The sequence below is a fragment of the Diadema antillarum genome, unplaced genomic scaffold (genome assembly GCF_040938485.1).
Source record: "Diadema antillarum isolate AM-2024a unplaced genomic scaffold, OU_Dant_1.0 seq00000668_RagTag, whole genome shotgun sequence".
In the NCBI taxonomy this organism is placed as follows: domain Eukaryota; kingdom Metazoa; phylum Echinodermata; class Echinoidea; order Diadematoida; family Diadematidae; genus Diadema; species Diadema antillarum.
In genome coordinates this window covers 358,508-378,901 of record NW_027271578.1, presented here as the reverse complement: position 1 = coordinate 378,901, position 20,394 = coordinate 358,508, and the positions used below count along the sequence as shown (strand labels likewise).

General features: G+C 37.3%; 1 protein-coding gene across 1 annotated transcript; it reads left to right on the top strand.

Moving 5' to 3' along the window:
• The first annotated feature begins 1,805 nt into the window (after positions 1-1,805).
• On the top strand, positions 1,806-15,438 carry LOC139736863 (meiotic recombination protein SPO11-like). The gene is made up of 12 exons (XM_071647525.1): positions 1,806-1,957; positions 2,606-2,719; positions 4,226-4,314; positions 4,915-4,981; positions 6,202-6,310; positions 7,107-7,193; positions 8,058-8,094; positions 11,978-12,087; positions 12,556-12,655; positions 13,289-13,326; positions 13,877-14,065; positions 15,319-15,438. The coding sequence occupies exons 1-12, from the start codon at positions 1,806-1,808 to the stop codon at positions 15,436-15,438; spliced, it is 1,212 nt and encodes a 403-aa protein (XP_071503626.1).
• The last annotated feature ends 4,956 nt before the right edge of the window (positions 15,439-20,394 follow it).

Sequence of the window (20,394 nt, the reverse complement as noted above, 5' to 3'; positions counted from 1 at the left end):
TTCTACATGATTACCGAAAATTTTGATCCAGTTCTCTTTCTTCAGTTAATGTTTCTAACTGTTTAAGTGTTAGTGTTAAGTTAGAGTTACAGGGAAGGTGCTGCACAAGTGAGATGTAAATCTAATTCCTATTAGCGGTTAGGCCTATGTAAAGAGGTTAAACTCTTTCAGTCAGAGAGCAGTGAATTGTTGGAATGGTCTTCGATAGTGTCGATACTGTCGAGGCAACATCACTTAACACTTTCAAGTCTAAACTAAATGACCACTGGATACAGCAGCTAGCATAATTAATTTGATCCAACACTGTGTTAGATTGCATAAATCAACCATCCTGGGCTGTGGAGCAAAGACAACATGCTGAGCTTGCCAAAATACCAGGCTTAATCTGTTGAGTGGCCTAAGTTCTGTAGCTCCACTCCAGGGTTTTTGTTTGTAGCGTTAGAATCTACAAATTGTAGCTCCATGGTTCTAACGGGTTAGCATACATTTAATTTGCTAGGCGTCCAGGCCGGCGTCTTCATAGGTAAATTCATGTAAATCATACTCAGTCAGACTGTCTTTTATCACTGGTCGGTTAAAACTTGGCAAGGATTTGGGGGTAGAATGTGGTTTAGGGTTGTCCCATTGAAGGATTTAATAACTGAACATTTAGAACTATAGTACGGTAGGCCCTAAATCTAGTTCATGATTGTTGGGTTTTATTTCCATAGCCAAGCAAAGGTTAGTTGAGAATAGAGGAATGGAACTAACTTTAGGGCCTACTGACTGTAAAGAACTCTTTCCCAGCACAGGATCTTGCCATTGGACTACCTCTTTCAAACCTATTGAGGGCGGGAACATGCTATTTCCCACTTGTATACTCGGGACTCATCCTCAACAGGTTGGAAGTTTGCTCTCTGAGTCTGATTTCAAACCTTTATACAGTGTATTTTCATTGTCAGTTGGCTGTCAATAGAAGAATTTAAATTTATATTTTCAAATAAAATCAATTTTCCTAGATTCCTATCTTTAAGAAACTTAAAACTCAAACTTGAATTAAACTTAACATTAGGCCTATAACCATTAGATCTAACGTTACTAGAAATAGTTGCAGAGTAGATAGAACACACTACACAGACTAGCTAGTTTATGTAGCAATTGTAGGAAAAGTCCTTTCATTTATTGACACTTTGTCAGCATTGTTTACTTGATCTCAATCTGTCTGAAAACGAGACTTTTTGAGTGCAGGGGAATGTCTGAATTCAAACACTGATGAATGACCACCTGACACAAGATATATTGGACCCCTTTTTTGTTAGAATCTTTCTGAGGACAATATGTCTCCTACTGCCAGCACAATTATCAATCAATCAATTTTTCTTTCTTTGATGTGTTTTTTCTTATTTTTTTTGTTACAAATATAGATCAAATAATTGCACACAAAATTATTTTGTATTTGTGATTTACCTTGTATATAACAAATAATAACTACAGTCCCTGCATGGTGCTAACTGTTAGTGGCAAGATTCTTGCCTTTGCATCTATCCATGGGTACGGTACTACTAGGCAATATCTAGTGCAGTGGCAGTAGCATCACAGTGAAGAGTCGCACCTGACTTTATGGCCACATTTTCACTCCATCCCACTAGAAAAAGATGTATTCAGTGATGGCAATGTCTTCATCTTTGATGCTTATGTTAACATCACAGGTAATATCCATACAACAGTCAGTGTATGTCTCAAATCATTTAATTTACATGTACTCTCTCCCTCCAGAACTTGGAAAGAGTCATCTGACAGGCCTATCGTCAAGCCCCTTTCATAGCATGATTGACAATGACTTTTGGGCCCGCATTGACAGTCTCACGGCAACTTTACGCAACGAGGACCGGGCCAGGAAGCTCCGGAACCAGGTCTATCAAACCGCGTGTGGGCTAGCCAGCAAAAAACAACCTGTGCGCAGTCAAGACATCAGCCAGTAAGCATCCTTTGAGTAAAGCCAAGATTTAGCTATCAAAATTGTAGAGGACAACAATGGGTACATTTTTACTGTTCTTTGTAGTTGTCAATTTTTTTGTTACAAACTTCTAGTACTGTTTGTATGTGTTTGTACCTGTGTCAGTAAGTGAGAAAGTGAATTTTAGTATTTGATATTCTTCCTTGTTTTGATCTTTATTGTTGTGAATATGTACTATTACACTCATAAGTAGATTTCATCACATGGGATTCAAGGAAAGTATTATAAATTGTAAATCACATAGTCATGCACAAAACAATTTGAAATAAATGATTACTTTTTGTGAACCAGCTACATAGATAACCAATAAAAGGAGTTTAATATTCGTGTTTTTCCAATTGAACAAAAGCATAATGTCAGAAGTGAAATGTTGAACTAATACAGCATGCACCATGCATAACATACATTTCATTACTAACTAGTATATGAATGTGAGGGAAAAGCAAAGTTTTGCAATATATCAGTATATCTATATTTTGCTAAGAGTAACAATGGATTTGAATATCAATGTAGCAGCATATTGCCTTGAACCATACAAATTTTATTTGCATTTTACTTTCTACTTATTCATTTTCATTCATACCAATCATTGGACATAATCCTTTGCAGAAGTGAGGTCTTGTCTCGCATTGAGAATGTAGTCGAGAGCGTTGTCACATCCATATCAAGTGGAAGAGCGCCATCACTCAGATACAGTCGCACAAACAGCTGGGAGTGTATTGAGTATGTTCCATTCTATTTTACTTTTGCCTGAGTGTTCTGGTATGTTAGGTCATTTTCTTATTGTAGTGAATTGTATGTATAGCATTATCCCAAATATTTCATGTAACCTGTATCACTCAAAAAGTTTCAGAAATAAGAAGCAAAATGTATGAAGCCCCTATATGTGCCCCAGTAATGTGAAGATGCAGTGCAGAAATAAAGAAATTTTTTGCAGTGTACAGCTTGTTGTGCAGAATAGTACCAAGGAGGTTTAAGAGTTGGAGTTCCAACTGGCTGTAATTATTCAAACAGTTGTCAGATTTCTATTGATGTACAAAAGAATTTCACAGGTGCATTTGTGACTTTGATGATCGATGTTCGAAGCCGCCGTCTTGCTGAGCAATCTGAAGATTCATTTTGAACATTAACATAATATTGGCCATATTTTGCTTATTTATTTATTAAATGAAATGAAATTTCACTTATTTATTTATCAAATGAAATGAAATTTCACTTAATGATAAAGCATGTAAAACAAAAATTAATCCCGTGCAGAAATTTGTGCAAAAGTGTGAATCAGAGCTGTATCATGTGAAAATGTTTAAAACTGTACCATCATGGAAAGCCGGTTTTATCACTTTTCCGCTTAATTCCGACAAATAAAACTGACCTGGAATAATCTTCAATTATAATTCTTTATTAATAGATATATCAGATTAGTGCCCGGGTATGCCCAGTCGGGTAATTTTGATCTTTATTTCAGCATTTTTTGCGCAATTTCTATTCGCACATCCTCGTGTCTGTACCACCTACCCTGTATAAGAAGGGATAGCGAAAAGTAATTGCCATCACAAAGACATATCTTCCTTTACGTGGCTGGTGATTATGCAATGAGATACGAGTCAATTGTCTTCATATCTGCGTGGCAGATCCTGTTTGGCACATGCTTCAAATATTTCTGAGCGGCGGCATCGAACATCTAGCAAAGGAAATAAGACAGTCGTGACTCCATTCTCTTGAACCTCCTTGATAGTACCTTACTTTGCAGGTGCTACAATGTATATGGGGGTTACCTCACAATGGCCCACTTTCCATTCATATTCCTAATTCTATTTTATTTTATAGACTTGGTTAGGCTTTGGTACTTGTGGCTTTTGACCAAACTACTTCAACTTAACATGCTGTTTGTTACATGAGCTGAGCATGCAGACTTTTGGTTTTAAAATTTGATGATATTGATGCCTGTAGTACACAAAAAAACCAACACAAGCATACATACATAAAATTTATTTTGTTCTTAAACAATCTTGGAAGCTAATTCAAGATGTAAACATGACATGACCAATTTACAAAGAAGATGTAAAATGACATGAAAGTGCTTCACTTTCCAAGATAGTTGCAATAAGAGTTAAAATTGTTGACGTAAATGCAAATAGAATATATTTAAAATTCAAATTATTTGTAAAGCATACGTGCAAATTTTTTCTCCTCATATGCATTCTTTTTTTCTCTCTTTCAAACTTTAAGTTTCAGTGAAGATGTTGGCCTTGAGATGAAGGATAATGGAAAGACTACTGAGGTTCGGTTTGATGTCTTTGCCTCTACCAACAAGTTTGGTACGTCTGCCTGGTTTCGGGTATTCCAGATTGTATTGAGAACAATTCATGTCAGTCCCTGCCATCAGTAGATAGATTAAATGCCAATGACACACAAACACTTGTACATAAAACAATATGTATTTCACATTAACAGAGACTCCAACCCAAAGCACCTTCTGATCTGGAGATTCTCCCGCCTGAAACCCCTAGCAAACGGGAGACTCCAAGTTGATGTGTGCGAAGCGCTAAGTTCCTAGGGTTCTAGATGCTCACTGGTGCTATCTAAGGCTTATTTTTTCAACTTACAATAGCAATAAGTAAGAAATCCTTTCCAACGGGAGACACAGAGCCAAGGCAGGAGAAATTAAATCTCAAGCAGGAGAACGGGAAATTTTGCAAAAATGGGTTTTTGGCGGGAGATCTCCCGTCGAAAACGGGAGAGTTGGAGTCTCTGCATTAACATTTTTTTTTTTTAAGATTTACAGTGCTTAACTGAAAATTGTGAAGTGTGGTATTGTACATTTACATCATTGGCATTATAAGTGCATGTGTTAGTAATCATTTGTTTAGTAATTGTACATTGTCCCTTCTCTTGATTCCTTTGTGGTCTCTCCATAGCCCTGATGTTGAAGGTTCTGGCAATGTGCTACAGACTGGTGCAAACCAACACATACTCCACAAAGAGGTAAGTGTATTCTTTACATGCTGTCTGTGAAAGAAGAATACATATAAATTCATAGCCACTTCCATTCAACATGACTTGATTTTCACATTCAAAGGTTATGTATGTATAGGAAAAAAAAGACAAGTGTAATGCTGCAAGAAAGCTTGTCAAGAAGTGAAAGATCTACAGTTGGAAAGTTTGTTGGGTAGCAGTTTGATACATGAACACCATAATGATAATAGTAATAATAATAGTGAGACTCTTATAAAGCGCTCATTTCTACCAAAAAAAAAAAGATACTCAAGGTGCTATTGAACAGAGTACATATTGTGTCACGTTACAACAGTATCACACCATATGCACTTCCTACTGGTTCGATCGGATGTCAGTAATGTTACATCTAAATGAAATCTTCTCCACCAGGTTAATACATGTAATAGACCTCTACTGCTGATTGTGACTGAGGGAAACGTGGCTCCCTAAAACTCAATTTGGCTCCCTAAAAAGGTCCCTGAGGAGCCCGGCTGGCTTCCTAGAAAAAAAAAGTTAAGGTCGAGCCCTGCAGTTTAAAAGGTTAATGCCACTATATATAGGAAACATTCAATATTTAACATGCACATCATTTTGTCAATTTAGTATCGGGGCATAAATCTTAACCACAAAGAGTTCATGCGGTAAAGGCAATTTGGCCATATATCTTACAATACAGGAATGTGTAACTATCTCATCTCTATATCTGTTTCCACATTTCTTTAATGTGCACATATCATTTTCACAAAGCAGAAAATTTATTGCATAGGTTTACTGTCATGCCATCCTTCAGTTCCAGCAGGCGAGTATAATCACCATTTGTCACAATAAGTTTAGTGAGCAGTTATTGATGTACTGTTGGTGTGAATGGACTTGTTTTCAATAATTCCACCACATTGAATTGAAAATGTCATAAAGCTGAAGCTCATTCAAAAAATATAACTCAAGATTGTTATTTTCCATATTGTAATGAATTGGAAATTGAAAACGGTACTTTTACAGCCTAATGTGTGCATGTAAAATTAACAAACAAAGAAATCCTATTGGGTATAATGTGTGCGTATCTTGGCAGGAAAACACATCTATATTCACTTCCAAAGTGTGCAAGAAGAATAAAGAAAAAAGTCTTATAGTGGCTAATTTCTATGGAAGATTGTACTAATTATCTTGTTACTGGCCATTTTATTAACATTTATTTATTATTTTCTCAGAGATTTGTACTACAGTGATGTAGGATCTTTCAGGAGCCAGTCCACAGTTGATGTCATATTGGATAACTTGAGCTGCATGCTGCAGGTACCGAGGAGATGCTTGCATGTGGTAAGAATATTTTTCCCCCACTTTCTAGCCCAGTTACCCAGAATGAACTCCTGTAATGGATCAGGATGGCCTGATAACACTATTTTTAGTTTCATGTTTGTCATTGTCTTGTTTACTAGGGGATGTAATGTTGCATCAGGGAGGTGGTTCTCTCTTCCACCTCACCGGTTGCATTAAGGAAATATTTGAAAGCTTATGGCGATTTGCATGCACTGGCAACATTAATCCGTTGAAGACGAGTCCAGAGTATGCTCGGGCAGGTGTCTATGGGAAACGTGTGTTGTAGCAAAATCAGCCCATCCTCAACAGGTTAAAATGCTTTCAAGAGATGTAAAAAAAGGACCAAAAAAAAAAACAATTGAAGTTTTTAAGCAAAACATAAAGTTCATCTACCAAGTCTCCGTTTAGTTCGTATGCTGATGAAAGTTGTTGTTTTTTTTTTTTGCTTTTAATTGTTTTTTTTTTTTGTAAACACATCTCTCAGCTTATGAATATTAACTAGGTAATAGAAAAGAATGACAATGCCCAAAATCTTATGTTTTTTAGGCTCTGATAGTGTTGAATAGCACACAAAAGGAGTGGCAAACTGTAATGCGGTTGAATACATGTGATAACATGCGCAGGTAAGATTGATAGGCAAATGCATATCACACAACCAGAATTCTGACAGATAAATCTGATCGTCGGGAGATGGATCTTCATCTGGTGATTTAACACTTATAAAATGTATGAATGGGTAAAGGCAAACAAATCTCATGCACCACACACAAAATGTCATTATTTTTTTCATTCACAGCTTGCAACACAGAAGGGCAGTCTGTTTGGTGATCTCAGATTTACAGATGGTGATGGGAATTTCATCGAATGTGGCTCAGCTACAACAGTGAGTTGAATCTGAGTGGCTTAATCATTTTTGTCAATTAAGTAAAGGCACAATAATAGATTATTATTCATTGTATCTTGGCACATGTCATTATAGATGGAGAAGACTTAAAGGACAAGTTCACCTTCATAAACATAAGGATTGAGAGAATGTAGCAATATTAGTAGAACACATCAGTGAAAGTTTGAGGAAAATCAGACAATCCGTTCCAAAGTTATGAATTTTTGAAGTTTTTGTGCAGTAACCGCTGGATGAGTAAGACTACTGCAGTGTATGTATAACTTAGATGTCACATGCGTACAACAATATAAGGAAAATATAAAGAGAATTTCACAAAATCCCATCTTTTGAAAGAAGTACACATTCCCCTGTCTCGTTACCGACAAATGTTATGGGTAATATTATTCCCCCCGCCTTTAGAAAGAGGCAAGTCAAGTGCTTTTTTTATTATGCGAAAAAAGTGAAAATATGTGGAATTTTCTTTTACATTTTCTTTATACTGTTGTACGCGTATGACTCACAAGCTGTAGTAGTCTCCTCATCCAGCGGTTCCAACACAAAAATTTTAAAAATTCATAACTTTTGCATCGATTGTCCAATTTTCCTCAAACTTTCACTGATGTGTTCTACTATTATTGTTGCATTCTCTCAATCCTTATGTTTATGAAGGTGAACTTGTCCTTTAACAAATTCTTTACAGTTAGTCCTCATTTATGAAATCAATTGCAACTGACATCTTTTCTTCGATTACATTCAATCAATGTCCCCTAAACATTACTAAAAATGTTTATGTCTTTTCCAGCTGTACATAGACATGAAGTCATTCTGTCATGATTTATTTTTACAATGTCATTTGCTCCACAGGGAACACCAGTGCCCAATCATGTGGACTGCATATCAAGTATCCTTTTCTTGTTTAGAATAATATACAGCATAATATTTTGCATAATAGATTTTGGTCATTTTCCATTGTGTTTTGCATGCTAAACACTGTTATTGCATTCTTTATCATTTGTCTACTTGCTTGTATTGTGGCTGCTTAAATGTGGAGTTGTTTTGTTCTTTTCTGGTCATATCATGCTTTCATTAACCCTATTTACATTCTGAATAAAAGTGTTCAACTGATCTCAAATGCTTTCATTAACCCTATTTACATTCTGAATAAAAGTGTTCAACTGATCTCAAATGCAGAGAGATTTGTACATCTTTAATTCTGCCGCAACTGACACAGAATTGCTAATCATGAATAAGTTCATATCTACTGAAGCTTTAAAGATACTGTGATTTATCAGGTAGCCTATGCATTTGCTTGGCGAATACGGGTTTTGCGCCAAGTTTCAACCGAACAATAACACTGTATTTTGGAACCAGTAACAGTTGTGCATTGAACGGGTGTGTGTGTGTGTGTGTGTGTGTGTGCGTGCATGCATGTGTGTATTGTGTATCCGTGAATGTATGTATGAGTGTATATTGCAAGTAACATTATAGGGGAACTGACAACCATGAGAATCACATAATTATGTAGTTTGGAAAAGTGTTTGTTTGTTTGTTTGTTTGTTACCCACGCCGATGAAAATCGGCAGGGGGTTATGTAAAGGGTTCCGTATGTTTGTTTGTTTGTTTGTTTGTTTTTTTGTTTTTTTGTTTGTTTGTTTGTTTGTTTGTTTGTTTGTTTGTGTACAAGATAACAAGAGAACGGGTAAACGGATTTGCACGAAATGTTCAGGGAATGTTTGGATAACGACAGGAAAGAATCGATTAGATTTTGGTGATAATCGGTTGACCCTTGCAAATTCTGTGTTACCTTGAAGTTTTGACCCCATGGTATAGACCGATTCAATTTCGAGGTCCTATTCACCTACTGCCGCTAGCGGCGCTATAGCGGTCGCCATAACTGGGGGCCAACAGCGAGCTAGCTACCCAGCGAGTTGCACTTGCAGCTCAGCGGCCTAGAGCGTATCCATCGCGCATAGTTAGCCGGGCGGCCCCCGTATAGCCGCTGCGCCGGCGGCCGCCGCTCTTATATTGTGATTGTTTACCTACTGTGCGAAAGTCTTTCAGCGGCTTTCCCTGCATTTCTTTTGAACAAATTAAATGATTCAGACATATTGATACACAATGAAAACTTCAAAGGGTCAGGAAAATATATTATACAGTTGTTGGGTGCACACACACACACAAAAAAAAAAAACAGAAAAAACGCAAATTTAAGGTGCATGGCAGTGTGTGAAATTCATTCACCACTGACGCCTGATAAATTAGACCTAGCTACATTAGAGACAAGTGAAATACAACAGTTACGGTATAAAAATGCACAGATTTCGAAACAGAGTTATAGGCCTATGCCTACTAGATGTTTTTATTATTTCATCAATGCTATCAATGCATATTCGTAAAATATGTTGTTCATTTTAGAAGACAAGTTAAGATTAATGCTTGGTGCACTACTTTCCAAAGTTTATTAGTGTCTATCATTAATATGACAAGCACTTTACAGTTAGCGACAACCGAAAATGATAAAGGATGTAGGCCCGGGGTTCTAGAAGTGAATAGGTCTATGTTGTTAGTCTGGACTCTTGCCTGGAATTCTAGACAAGATCTAACGTTAGACAGATTTTACCCGGCCCGCTGAGCAAGAGCCTAGAATTAGTAGAAATGTTTAGTTAACTGAAAAGTTGTAATCTATAGCGGCATATCTAGCTCAAAATTCTGATTCATCATAGAGTGTCTATGTATGTAATTATATCATTTAACTTCTCAACAGTCTAGGCTTAATACTCGCAAGACGTCTGCCTACGCCTAGCCATAGTTCTCCCCAGTGGTTTTCCTTCTCTCACACAAATGTGAATAAGCCTAGGCCTATGTATAAGAGGTTTTATAATACACGCGAGTAGGCCCTACCCATGTCATCGCCAAGAAGAGTCTGTATGCAGGATCGTACCGGATCGTACCGATATTTACCTTGAAATTCAAGTTTTGGCTACAGCTGTATGTCACCTACCCATACGCTCATGCTCGGTATAAGTTGTCTAATTTTCACGAATTTCGCTTATCACTGTTGGACCGCGGATTTTTAAATGAGCGAGGGGAAAAACTGCAGTTGTAACAAAGCCAGACGCGTCGACCGCTGCCAGAGATACAGTAGCTGGCCGGCTGGCGCCGGGTGGTAAAAGCACTGGCTGCCGCTGGCACCCTTGCAACGCACCCAGGGCGCTTGCCGACCCGGCCTGGTTGGCCCCCAGTTATGGCGTCGCCTTAAGAGGGCGCACTTCCATGAACAGTCGCTTGAATCGGTCTATAGTGACCATTCCGAAAATTTCCCGTTTCTCACTTTGCGATTTTCCGCTACCATACGAAGACATAAACTCCCCAACGATCCGACTTCGCTGCTCAAATGTTCGTAAGAATTCCGAAATTTACGTTTAGGCCTATTTGAGGGACTATGTCCTTCTAGATTTATGAAAGTTCGTTCTCCGTCATCACAAACTGGCCCGTATTTTGATGATTTTTCAAATTAACATTGATTGTTTTTTTCGTTGGAGGAGCATTTTGCTCGGTCGCAGTCACACTGCACGATATGCGTGCTCAATGTCAATGCGTGTGCAAGGCCGCTGAAAATGCATCGCGCTCTACACTGTTGGTGCAAAATTGCACCGGGGACGTTGCGGCGCTCGTTGGTGGCCGAATACTGGTGCAGTAGACATTTGCATTCAACCCTTGCATTGAATAATTCCCGTAGACACTAATCATAGGGGTAATTGCCTAGGGGGTACGTAAATTTTGTTTTTATTTTTTGCTTTTGTGGATACCATCAAAGATCGTACACTCATACGACCTTTGATATTTGATGATTTTTCAAATTAACATTGATTGTTTTTTTCGTTGGAGGAGCATTTTGCTCGGTCGCAGTCACACTGCACGATATGCGTGCTCAATGTCAATGCGTGTGCAAGGCCGCTGAAAATGCATCGCGCTCTACACTGTTGGTGCAAAATTGCACCGGGGACGTTGCGGCGCTCGTTGGTGGCCGAATACTGGTGCAGTAGACATTTGCATTCAACCCTTGCATTGAATAATTCCCGTAGACACTAATCATAGGGGTAATTGCCTAGGGGGTACGTAAATTTTGTTTTTCTTTTTTGCTTTTGTGGATACCATCAAAGATCGTACACTCATACGACCTTTGATATCATCACACTCTCGGCTTGCTATAATCAAAATATCCCGCAAGAAAACGGCGTATTTCTCGATTTTTAGCGCTTTTTCCGCGACCCGTCGCGTAGACAATACTCTTAAAACTGGACTCAATTCGCGCGCGCTTGGAAAAGTTCCGATTCTGCACTTTTGACGGTGGAATTTGGGATTTTCGATGGATTTTTGGAGGAGACTTAAGGACTTTCCTGTACGTGAATGAGTGTTAATACCGTATGTGTAATTATGTGATTTGCGTGTGATGTGACTGTAGAACCAAAGATCGTACACTTCAGTGTACGATCTTTGGTAGAACTCACTGGCTGGTGATAAAGCACACTGGCAATTAAGTGGCCGAATTCTGGTAGATGACCGAATGCACATTATGTTTACCCCGACTTTGTACTTAGGCGTGGGTCTGCCGCCTTTGACGGCCCCTCTCTAGTTTGTTAGTTTGTTTTGTATAGATGATTATGCAGTGTATATTATATTTTTAGAGGACATAAATCTTCAAGGCAATGAAAAACTTTTTCATCATTGTTTTCATTATATTCATGAAAGCTTATTCTTCCTATCATGCAACATTGAATTAGATGTTCAAAGCTCTGCAAGATTTGTGCTTGTAGTGGAGAAAGATGCAACATTTCAAAAGCTCATTGATGACAGGTTGATTGACAAGATTCCTCATTGCATCATAGTGACTGTAAGTAGACTTTGCTTCATTTTCATACAGTGTTGCATTTCCACTAATTGTAAATTGTCTGTATCCTGTAATGTGATGTGCCTCTTAAACTGTGACAATATTGGTACCACATCCTTTGGCAGTTGCTTGCATTTGTAAATTCTACCTATATAGATATAATATCAACCTTCTTTTGGATAACCTTTACTGGTTTGGAAAGAATGATTTTATTTTTACCAGGAGATATATTTTTACAATTTGCTTATAGGCAGAAAGTATATTTTTAAAGGATACTAGTGTAGTGAAGGTAGAAACACCATGGTTATGGGATTTACAAGATGATTTTTCAGCTATGAATGATTACTACAAGTAATTGATCTGTTTGTTTAGATTCCTTTCTCATCATCAAGCTTTTAAAATCATCATACATTGTGGTTGTGAGAAATTGTCAGGATTCCTGTCCATATAAGTTTATATGTGTGTATTCAGGGGAAGGGCTTTCCTGATGTCAACACTCGTCTGATGGTGCGTAAACTGTGGGATACTCTGTGCATTCCAGTCCTGGCTCTAGTAGATGCTGACCCTCATGGTAAGATGAACATTTTTGAGCCTTAAATCAAGTGTTGATTCTACTGCTTGACATCAAAGTGGAGTTTGAAAATACGTGTGTCCTACCTCATATTCATTGAAAATAGTTCATGACATCATAATCTTTACCAAAAATGTTCCTGTTTTTTGATTATATGAGTCTGTGTGGGAAAGGAATAATAACTCTACATTATCATTACAGGCTGGTTATCACAAAGCAAGACATACTATAAAATAAATAAGAGAGAACTGTCCAGATACACATCTATAGATTTGTCTCTAATTCTAAGAGAAAAATCTCATCTTTAAAATCTATAACATAAAAATTGTATGTTCCGACTCAAGTGAAGCAGGTAAAATAAAGTCCTCTTTGAATAGTAAATGGAAAATAATAACATCACATTAAAGAGCTCCAATTTATAGAAATATAAAGATTCTACATTCAACTTGATTCTATGCTTCTAGACTTCATAGTAACATGGAGGGATTGAATGATTGCCATTTCAAAAAAAAAAATGCTATGAAGACTATTGTCGCAAGAGGCGAACCTAAAAACCTAATAGATTTTGTGATGTAAAATCATAATTGTTCTTATTTCATATTGTATTCTGATTATTTTGTTCTTGTCTTGCAGGTCTTGAAATTCTCTTTGTCTACAAGTTTGGGTCACGGGTAGGTGAAATGACTCCATTGTATCTCTGAAAATTTATGAGAGGGTAAAGTCAATCTTAATGTTGCATTTAAAGATAACAGACATAGAACAGTGGTTTTGGTAAAAGTAAACTACAACAAAATGTGTTATCTATTTATATATTGGCGGGAATCAATGATTTAATGGTGACAGGAGACAAAGCTTCAAATTTAGAAAAAAAAATTAAACTTAAATGTTTTCAGGACATTAGTATCTCACAAGAAAAGCTTTGATATAACGAACAATAGTATAAAGCATCAAACATGTTAATAAATCTTCAGGGCCCCATTTCATAAGAGACATTAGGATAGCAAGTCTTGTAAGAATAGCAACTACCCATAGCAACAGCCAATCAAGAAGCTAGATTCTTGTCATTACCATGACATTTGCCACTCCAGCAAGAGTTGCTATTACATTGCAGTATTTTATGAAATGGGGCCCAGGTGCACCTATTTATCTTGGGAATACATTCATGCCCCTGCTTCTATACAAGCATGACACAAACACTGTATGCCCTCTCTGTCTCTGTAGTCCCTGAGCTGTGAGTCTCACAGCATGACGGTGCCATCCATGCTCTGGCTGGGGGTGCTGCCCTCAGACGTGAAGCGACTGCGCCTCCCAGAGGGCGCCCTTGTTCCACTCTCTCCGGCCGACCTGAAGAAAGCCGCAGAGCTGATGAGAAGGCCTTTTTACAAGGAGCTGCCACGCTGGATGTCAGAGGTAAGGTCCACTGTTATTCACTTGCATCTGTAAGTTCCCTAATGGTTGAAAAATCAGACTTATATGCTTGCATGCTTGTGTGTTTGTTTTATTTATTTCAATATGGTTTAAAAGAAAACACTATCAGCCTCAGTGCTTTTGTACAGTGAGTCCATTTATCGGTATGAAGCATAAAACAACATAATGTGATACGATACAAAAAATAACATTCACAACAAGACAAAGAACATATTGGCAAAAGAAGGAACAACAGGTTGACTAAAGTAAAAGAAGGTCGTATTGACAGAGAAAAAAAAAATGTGTGTGTGTGTGTTTTTGGAGAGAGGGTCTCAATGGTTCAACTTACTCCTGTGTTGACACCCAAGTGAGGCAAAAATTGTATGGAGAAGGGAGAGGATACTCATATATCTGAGCACAAAGTCTTTGGAGCTATGACCTTTCTGGATTAATGCCAAAACTCAGTATCCAATATCAAAACCTTATCCCGATGCATTTACATTGAGGCATGTTGTAGTTTTGCCTGCATTCAAATGTTATAAGCATCGTGTAGTTGATTGTGTGCCTTCATTTTCAAAGCAGTGAGCATGTTTACAGTACAATATGTAATACAAGCATTCTTCAATGCATACAATGACCCCGTACAAGGATTGTTCCATGATAACTGTGTGATGAATTTGTAGTGGGATCAGTTCCAATGTTTTGATACCTTGGTGAAGTAGAACAGACATTAAAAAAAAAAAAATCACACTTTACTCCTTTACATTACAATGAGTTGTTAAGTCTGACTTCTAAAAGAGTAAATTTGTAGTAAGAGTCATTTTCTCTACACTATATAAGTACTGTATACGCTGTTATTTTTGCGTACAGATATTTTTGCGAATGACAAGGTCATAGACATTTTCGCGAGATGTTGTTTTCGTGAATCGACGCCGACGCTTATGTTAATGCTCTTGGAACAAAGCGCGTGAGGACAATTTGCGTGTTGTTAAATTCGCGTTCCAATTGTGATTCGCGAAATTCGCAAAAATTAAACCCTCAAGAAAATAACAGCTTATACAATATAAAGTTGATTTTCTGTAGATGTATGTTTCATCTGAAAAAAAAAAGCTGTGTGTTTAAAGTACCTGAGGACTTGAATCATGATGATAAGTTTGTCATCAGCTGACCCATTGATTCCCTCTCTTACCAGTGTTTCATTGAGGATCAGTCAAATTGTGTTGTTACTGATTTTTGTTTATATTTTTTTTTCTCAGCTTCAAGAAATGATGCAAATGGGGCAGAAAGCAGAGATTCAAAGCCTTACTTCTGTCTCAGATAACTTCCTGACTGATGTCTACATCCCCAGCAAAATCAGATGCGGTGGCTGGATATGAGACTCTGAGAGAGATGATCTGCAACAACATGAGCAACGATTCCCAAATAATTAGTGACTGCGCCATCAAAACATTTACAGCTGTTGATAAAGGGGTGGCTATACAACAGCACTGGGTAACTGCAGGGGCGTAGATTTGCAGTTGGATATCACCATTCTACATGTTCATATTCTAGGGATGAGTGAGAGATGGGAACAATAACCATGACAGCAAATGGAATTTTGTTTTGAATCTTTGGTTTAAACATTCTTACAGGAATGTGAGGTGCAGTGAATGGTAAAGTATGGTTCATTTATTCACTCACTATTTAGTAAGCCTGGTGTGTGAAATGTTGACGACACAGCTACACATTTCAGGGCCACATTTGTTCAGGGGTAGAGTTAAAGTTAGAATGATTGAAATAGCATTCCACACATCCTTTGGACAGTGTACTGTATACCTCTATGTGGGTAGCTAGCAAGATACCTGTGTGAGGGGCTATCTTCTACCATACTACTTTACTTTATGTTTGTCTTTGGCATTCATCTTAACAGCTCCTTTTTAGGTTACCCTTTAGGTTTTGTGAGCAGAAGTAGATTCACATTTGAAAATATTTTCTATTCATTGGCCTATGTTATGCCTATGGCCTATGTTATATGGCAGCTCATTTCAAATTCTGATTACTTCACACATCAAATATGCATTCCAATGTGACTGTTCTATAAATAAATTTACCTGTTTTTAATGTTGTTTTCTTTTATGCTTCATGTTGCTTGTTTGCTAGCCATATGGACTGCCTCATGTTTAATTGGTCTGCCAATGGTTTCTGTCATTCTGTAGACCTATGTCTGCATGCTGATTCTATTGAGAGATGAGAAATCTATTTTGAGGACATATTTATTGAAACTTGAATTGCTCCAAAAGGGGAATGTATGGTATATCGAATACGAAGTACTCAGATATTTTTATGACATACTGCCATGTCTTGTATATTTCATATATCTATCTACATAGATTATATTCATTATGCTATTTAAAGTAGAATTCATCCAAGAGAGAAAGTTATTTTTAAATAAAAGTAGCAAAAGCGACAAGTGAATGAAAATATATGGCATAAGAAACGAAAACCAATGATTCTGATGTACATTAAAGCTTGTGTGGCATTTCACATTATTTTGCCTGATGAAAAGCTAAAGTGTTCATTTTTTTTTCAAAAGCAAGATTGTTTCAGTTCAATTAATCAGCTCATATATAGTAAAAGTGGTGAAGTTTACCTCTTTGCTTCTTCTCTTTTTGGGGGGATGTTTTCACAGTGGACAATTGCAAAAGTACACAGAGAAAAAAAAAGTGTTTTCATAACAATTGTCAATTTTCTCAAGGTGTCATTCAGTGGCCTAGAGATTGTGTTCTCAAAGATATAAATGAAGTCAATAAATCAAGTCAATCTCGCCTAAGTTGGCATCTCACCAGTCAAAAAATCGGGTAAGTCAAAAAAAAATTCGACCTGATATGGATAGATTTGTCAGAATTCATAGAAGTCCAAGGACATCCTCTGGTTTCTTTGATTCAACAGAGGCAAAGTTCACTGTATGTCATCAACAAGTTTGATAGGATGCTTTTACCACCTGAGCTGTTGCATGGTACTGAATTGAAGGGGCTTTGACTTGAAAACACAAAAAACTTGGGGGAAAAGTTTATCAATGTCTTAATGTACACATACTTTCTATCAATTATTAATTCTATGTGTATTTGAATCTTTATCCATTGTTTTAGACTTTTGTTCAGAGTGAAAAAGAATGTAATAACAGCTTGAAACCTAAAAGAAATTGTTGCAGAATTGCTTGATTTCATATACTCTTATATAGTGGTGTGAATATCTGCATTCATAGATGATTGATTCAGTTGTTTCTTGTGATTTTCAGTTTTTCTCCCAGTGTGTGTGTGTGTGTGTGTGTGTGTGACTTGTTTTGAGACTACATTTCTTAAATTATGGGACAAGGACTTTTGCTTCACGCTTTAAATCATCTAATATTACCATCCACCATCCAGATACATTATATACACACATACAGTGTACTCCCGTTATAACGAACACGGTTATAACGAAGTGAAAATTCAGGTCAATAAATTATCATCTGTATACATTTATGTACTGTACTGTTCGGTTATTTCTAAAATTTGATATAACGAAAGAACATCTCCGATCCAGGGGACTTCGTTATAACGGGAGTGCTCTGTATATGTAACTTGAAAAGATATGTGTTTGTTGTGAATTTTGCTACTGCTACACTTTGTATTCACACAGCTCAATACAGTGCATTGGCAACATGATGTTCTTACCTCTTTCGTATGTCAACTTTTAGACTGAAATGAAGTGCATAGAAACACACACACACACACACACACACACACACACACACACACACACAAAGGCATCAGTAACTTTACTCATGAAGATAATCAGTATGCCTCCTACCACCCCTGTTCTCTGTCGTCTCCTGTACCATTGACAGCATTTAATAATTTGCCTTACACGGAGAGTGAAGCTGGATTTTTTGTTTTTCAGTGTGTCGAGGATCCATCCTGCAACGTCCCCCCCCCCCCCCCCCCACACACACACACAGTACCACACACATGCACACACAGTTAACGTAGCAGACTTTTCCATCCCCGGTCTCCACCTAGAACATCCTGCATGAGCTATTATTAATAATTAACCACAGCTGCAGTACATGTACGTACATTAATTTATTTTCGTGCTAATGCTGTAAGCAAGACATGTACACTTGTAATTTCTCTCTTTTTTTCGGGGATCCGGCTTCTGTCTCTAAAAACCTCAAGGAATTTCATTTGTCTTAATGCCTACTGAGGTGATTGAATTCTACTGAACAGAATATATTATATTCTTTGCATGCATGATATTAATTCATGTCCGTGCATCATCAAGGAAATATCAGTCTGCTTTCTGTGTATGTATGGTTATCCATCAGGCGTGTTTAATGAGCAAACAAACAGTGGTTCTGTATGCATACACAGGCAGGTTTTATGAATCGCATACTTAATAATCTTAAACAAAGCACTGTGGGAGCAGGATTTTGGCGACAGGTGGTGGGTCGGCCGACGTCACATTATCTGAAATTTGCAGGCATATTCCTGAAACCAGATTGGAAATGGTTTGTAGTCGTTTCTCTGTGGCAAGATTACACTAATGTCATTCACTCCATACCAGACGATTGGAAAAAAAATTAAACTGTTCAATTAACGTTGGCAGTTAAAATCATGATTATGTGAAAGCCTCATGTCTTTCCATTTTACTTTTGATACAAAGACAAAGTAACAACGGAGAGGACAGCCACGCCATATATTACATGGTGTATACCAATTCATAATCGGAAACTCAATCAGATAATTACATTGCCAAACTCCATTGGAAATGTATTTGAATAATACTTTAAATGAATGGAGCGTGTCTGCTTACCTTGCAATCAAATGGCTCGGATTCAAGCAAGTCTCATTGAGTATACATGTATATCAAACGGTATCAACCAGACACATGTACCATATACCAAGAAGAAGAACAACAACTTATATGAATACATAAGTGACTTGAATGAGCGACAACAATGAATAGATTGATTAATCGAATAGAGCAATAACATAATAAAAAGATAAGAAAATGGAATACATTCTTCCTTCACTTATCATTCTTCTTGGTTATCAACGTTAGTGAATAAACAACCACACAGCTGTCACAAATGTATACAAGAAATATAAATATGTGCAGTTTAATACTCACTTAACATCTTCTTCAAAAGTTTGCTTATGATGATGGTCTCTTGCATTTCTGTTATTTTTAGAGTTGCTAATACATGAATGTCTTTTGGACGATATAGGTACATGTAATTCAATGTGAACATGACCAAAATAACACCTCGTCTTGATTTTTGTATATAGCAAGGAATAATGTACACAATAATCATTAAGTAACCTCTTAAATATTTTAACTGATAGATGAAAACAATACTCAAAAACTTTGTTCAGTTGACTTTGTGTTACATTAAATATACATGTACCATGCAGCTATGAACAAGAAATGCAGAATTAATGAAACCAATCAATCGATTAAAAACACTGACATGTCATTGCACGATCGCATAATGTGAACTCTCTTCCCGGCCCCTACACCCCACCCTAAAGTACCCATAACAATGTACTTTGGCAAAAGTTCTCAGTGTGCCTGTCAGAGCTGGGTCTTGATGATAGATTACCTATCACTCTCCACCATACCGATAGACGGTAAGAGCAGAGCAAACAGCAAATCGACGTGGTTCAAGTTTGCATGCAGACTGCAGTACACCTGTGTATAGATAGACCCGATGTTATAGTCGTACCAGATTATAACAACTATACTCTACTCTCCTGCTTTGCTTCAACTTGTTATGCTTGTTGGCATGTCAAAGCGTATCATGCAGTAAGGTGTATGTGTCGCGATGGGTGAGTATGTGAATATTATTGTTTTGCCCCATTTTCTCTGCTATTCAAATGCCTGTTCTGAGATCTTTGCTATTTTAGCACAAGAAGATATTGGAATTGTTAGATTGGGATCCATAGAGTTTACTGTGTAAAAGAAAGGGATGAATCATTTCTCGTAGTGTGCAGTATTGGTCCTCAAAATGTACGGAGCTAAACAATGTTTTAACGAAATACGGCCACTATTTATCTCTGCCATAATAAAGTTACCTGTATAATGCCCTGCATATTATTAATAATTTCAGGTCGCATTTGTCTGATGTGTATTCTTTTTGCCGATGTTGTTTCAGGTCGATTATAATGATCTCTTCGTATAGGGTTCGTAACGATATACACGTAACAGGTCAATCTTTTGTGGTTAGTTGTGGAAGTTATCAGTTCTCGATTTAAAAAGATTTTGGAGCATTGCAACACACCATTCGAGCATATAGATTTACACTAATATCG

What these genes read in the sequence shown, in the direction of transcription:
- LOC139736863 (XM_071647525.1), top strand. Translation starts at nt 1,806, where the DNA reads ATGATTGACAATGACTTTTGGGCCCGCATTGACAGTCTCACGGCAACT. An exon ending in AACAGCTGGGAGTGTATTGA is followed by an intron (nt 2,720 to 4,225) that starts GTATGTTCCATT and finishes TCAAACTTTAAG; the next exon opens with TTTCAGTGAAGATGTTGGCC. An exon ending in AACACATACTCCACAAAGAG is followed by an intron (nt 4,982 to 6,201) that starts GTAAGTGTATTC and finishes TTATTTTCTCAG; the next exon opens with AGATTTGTACTACAGTGATG.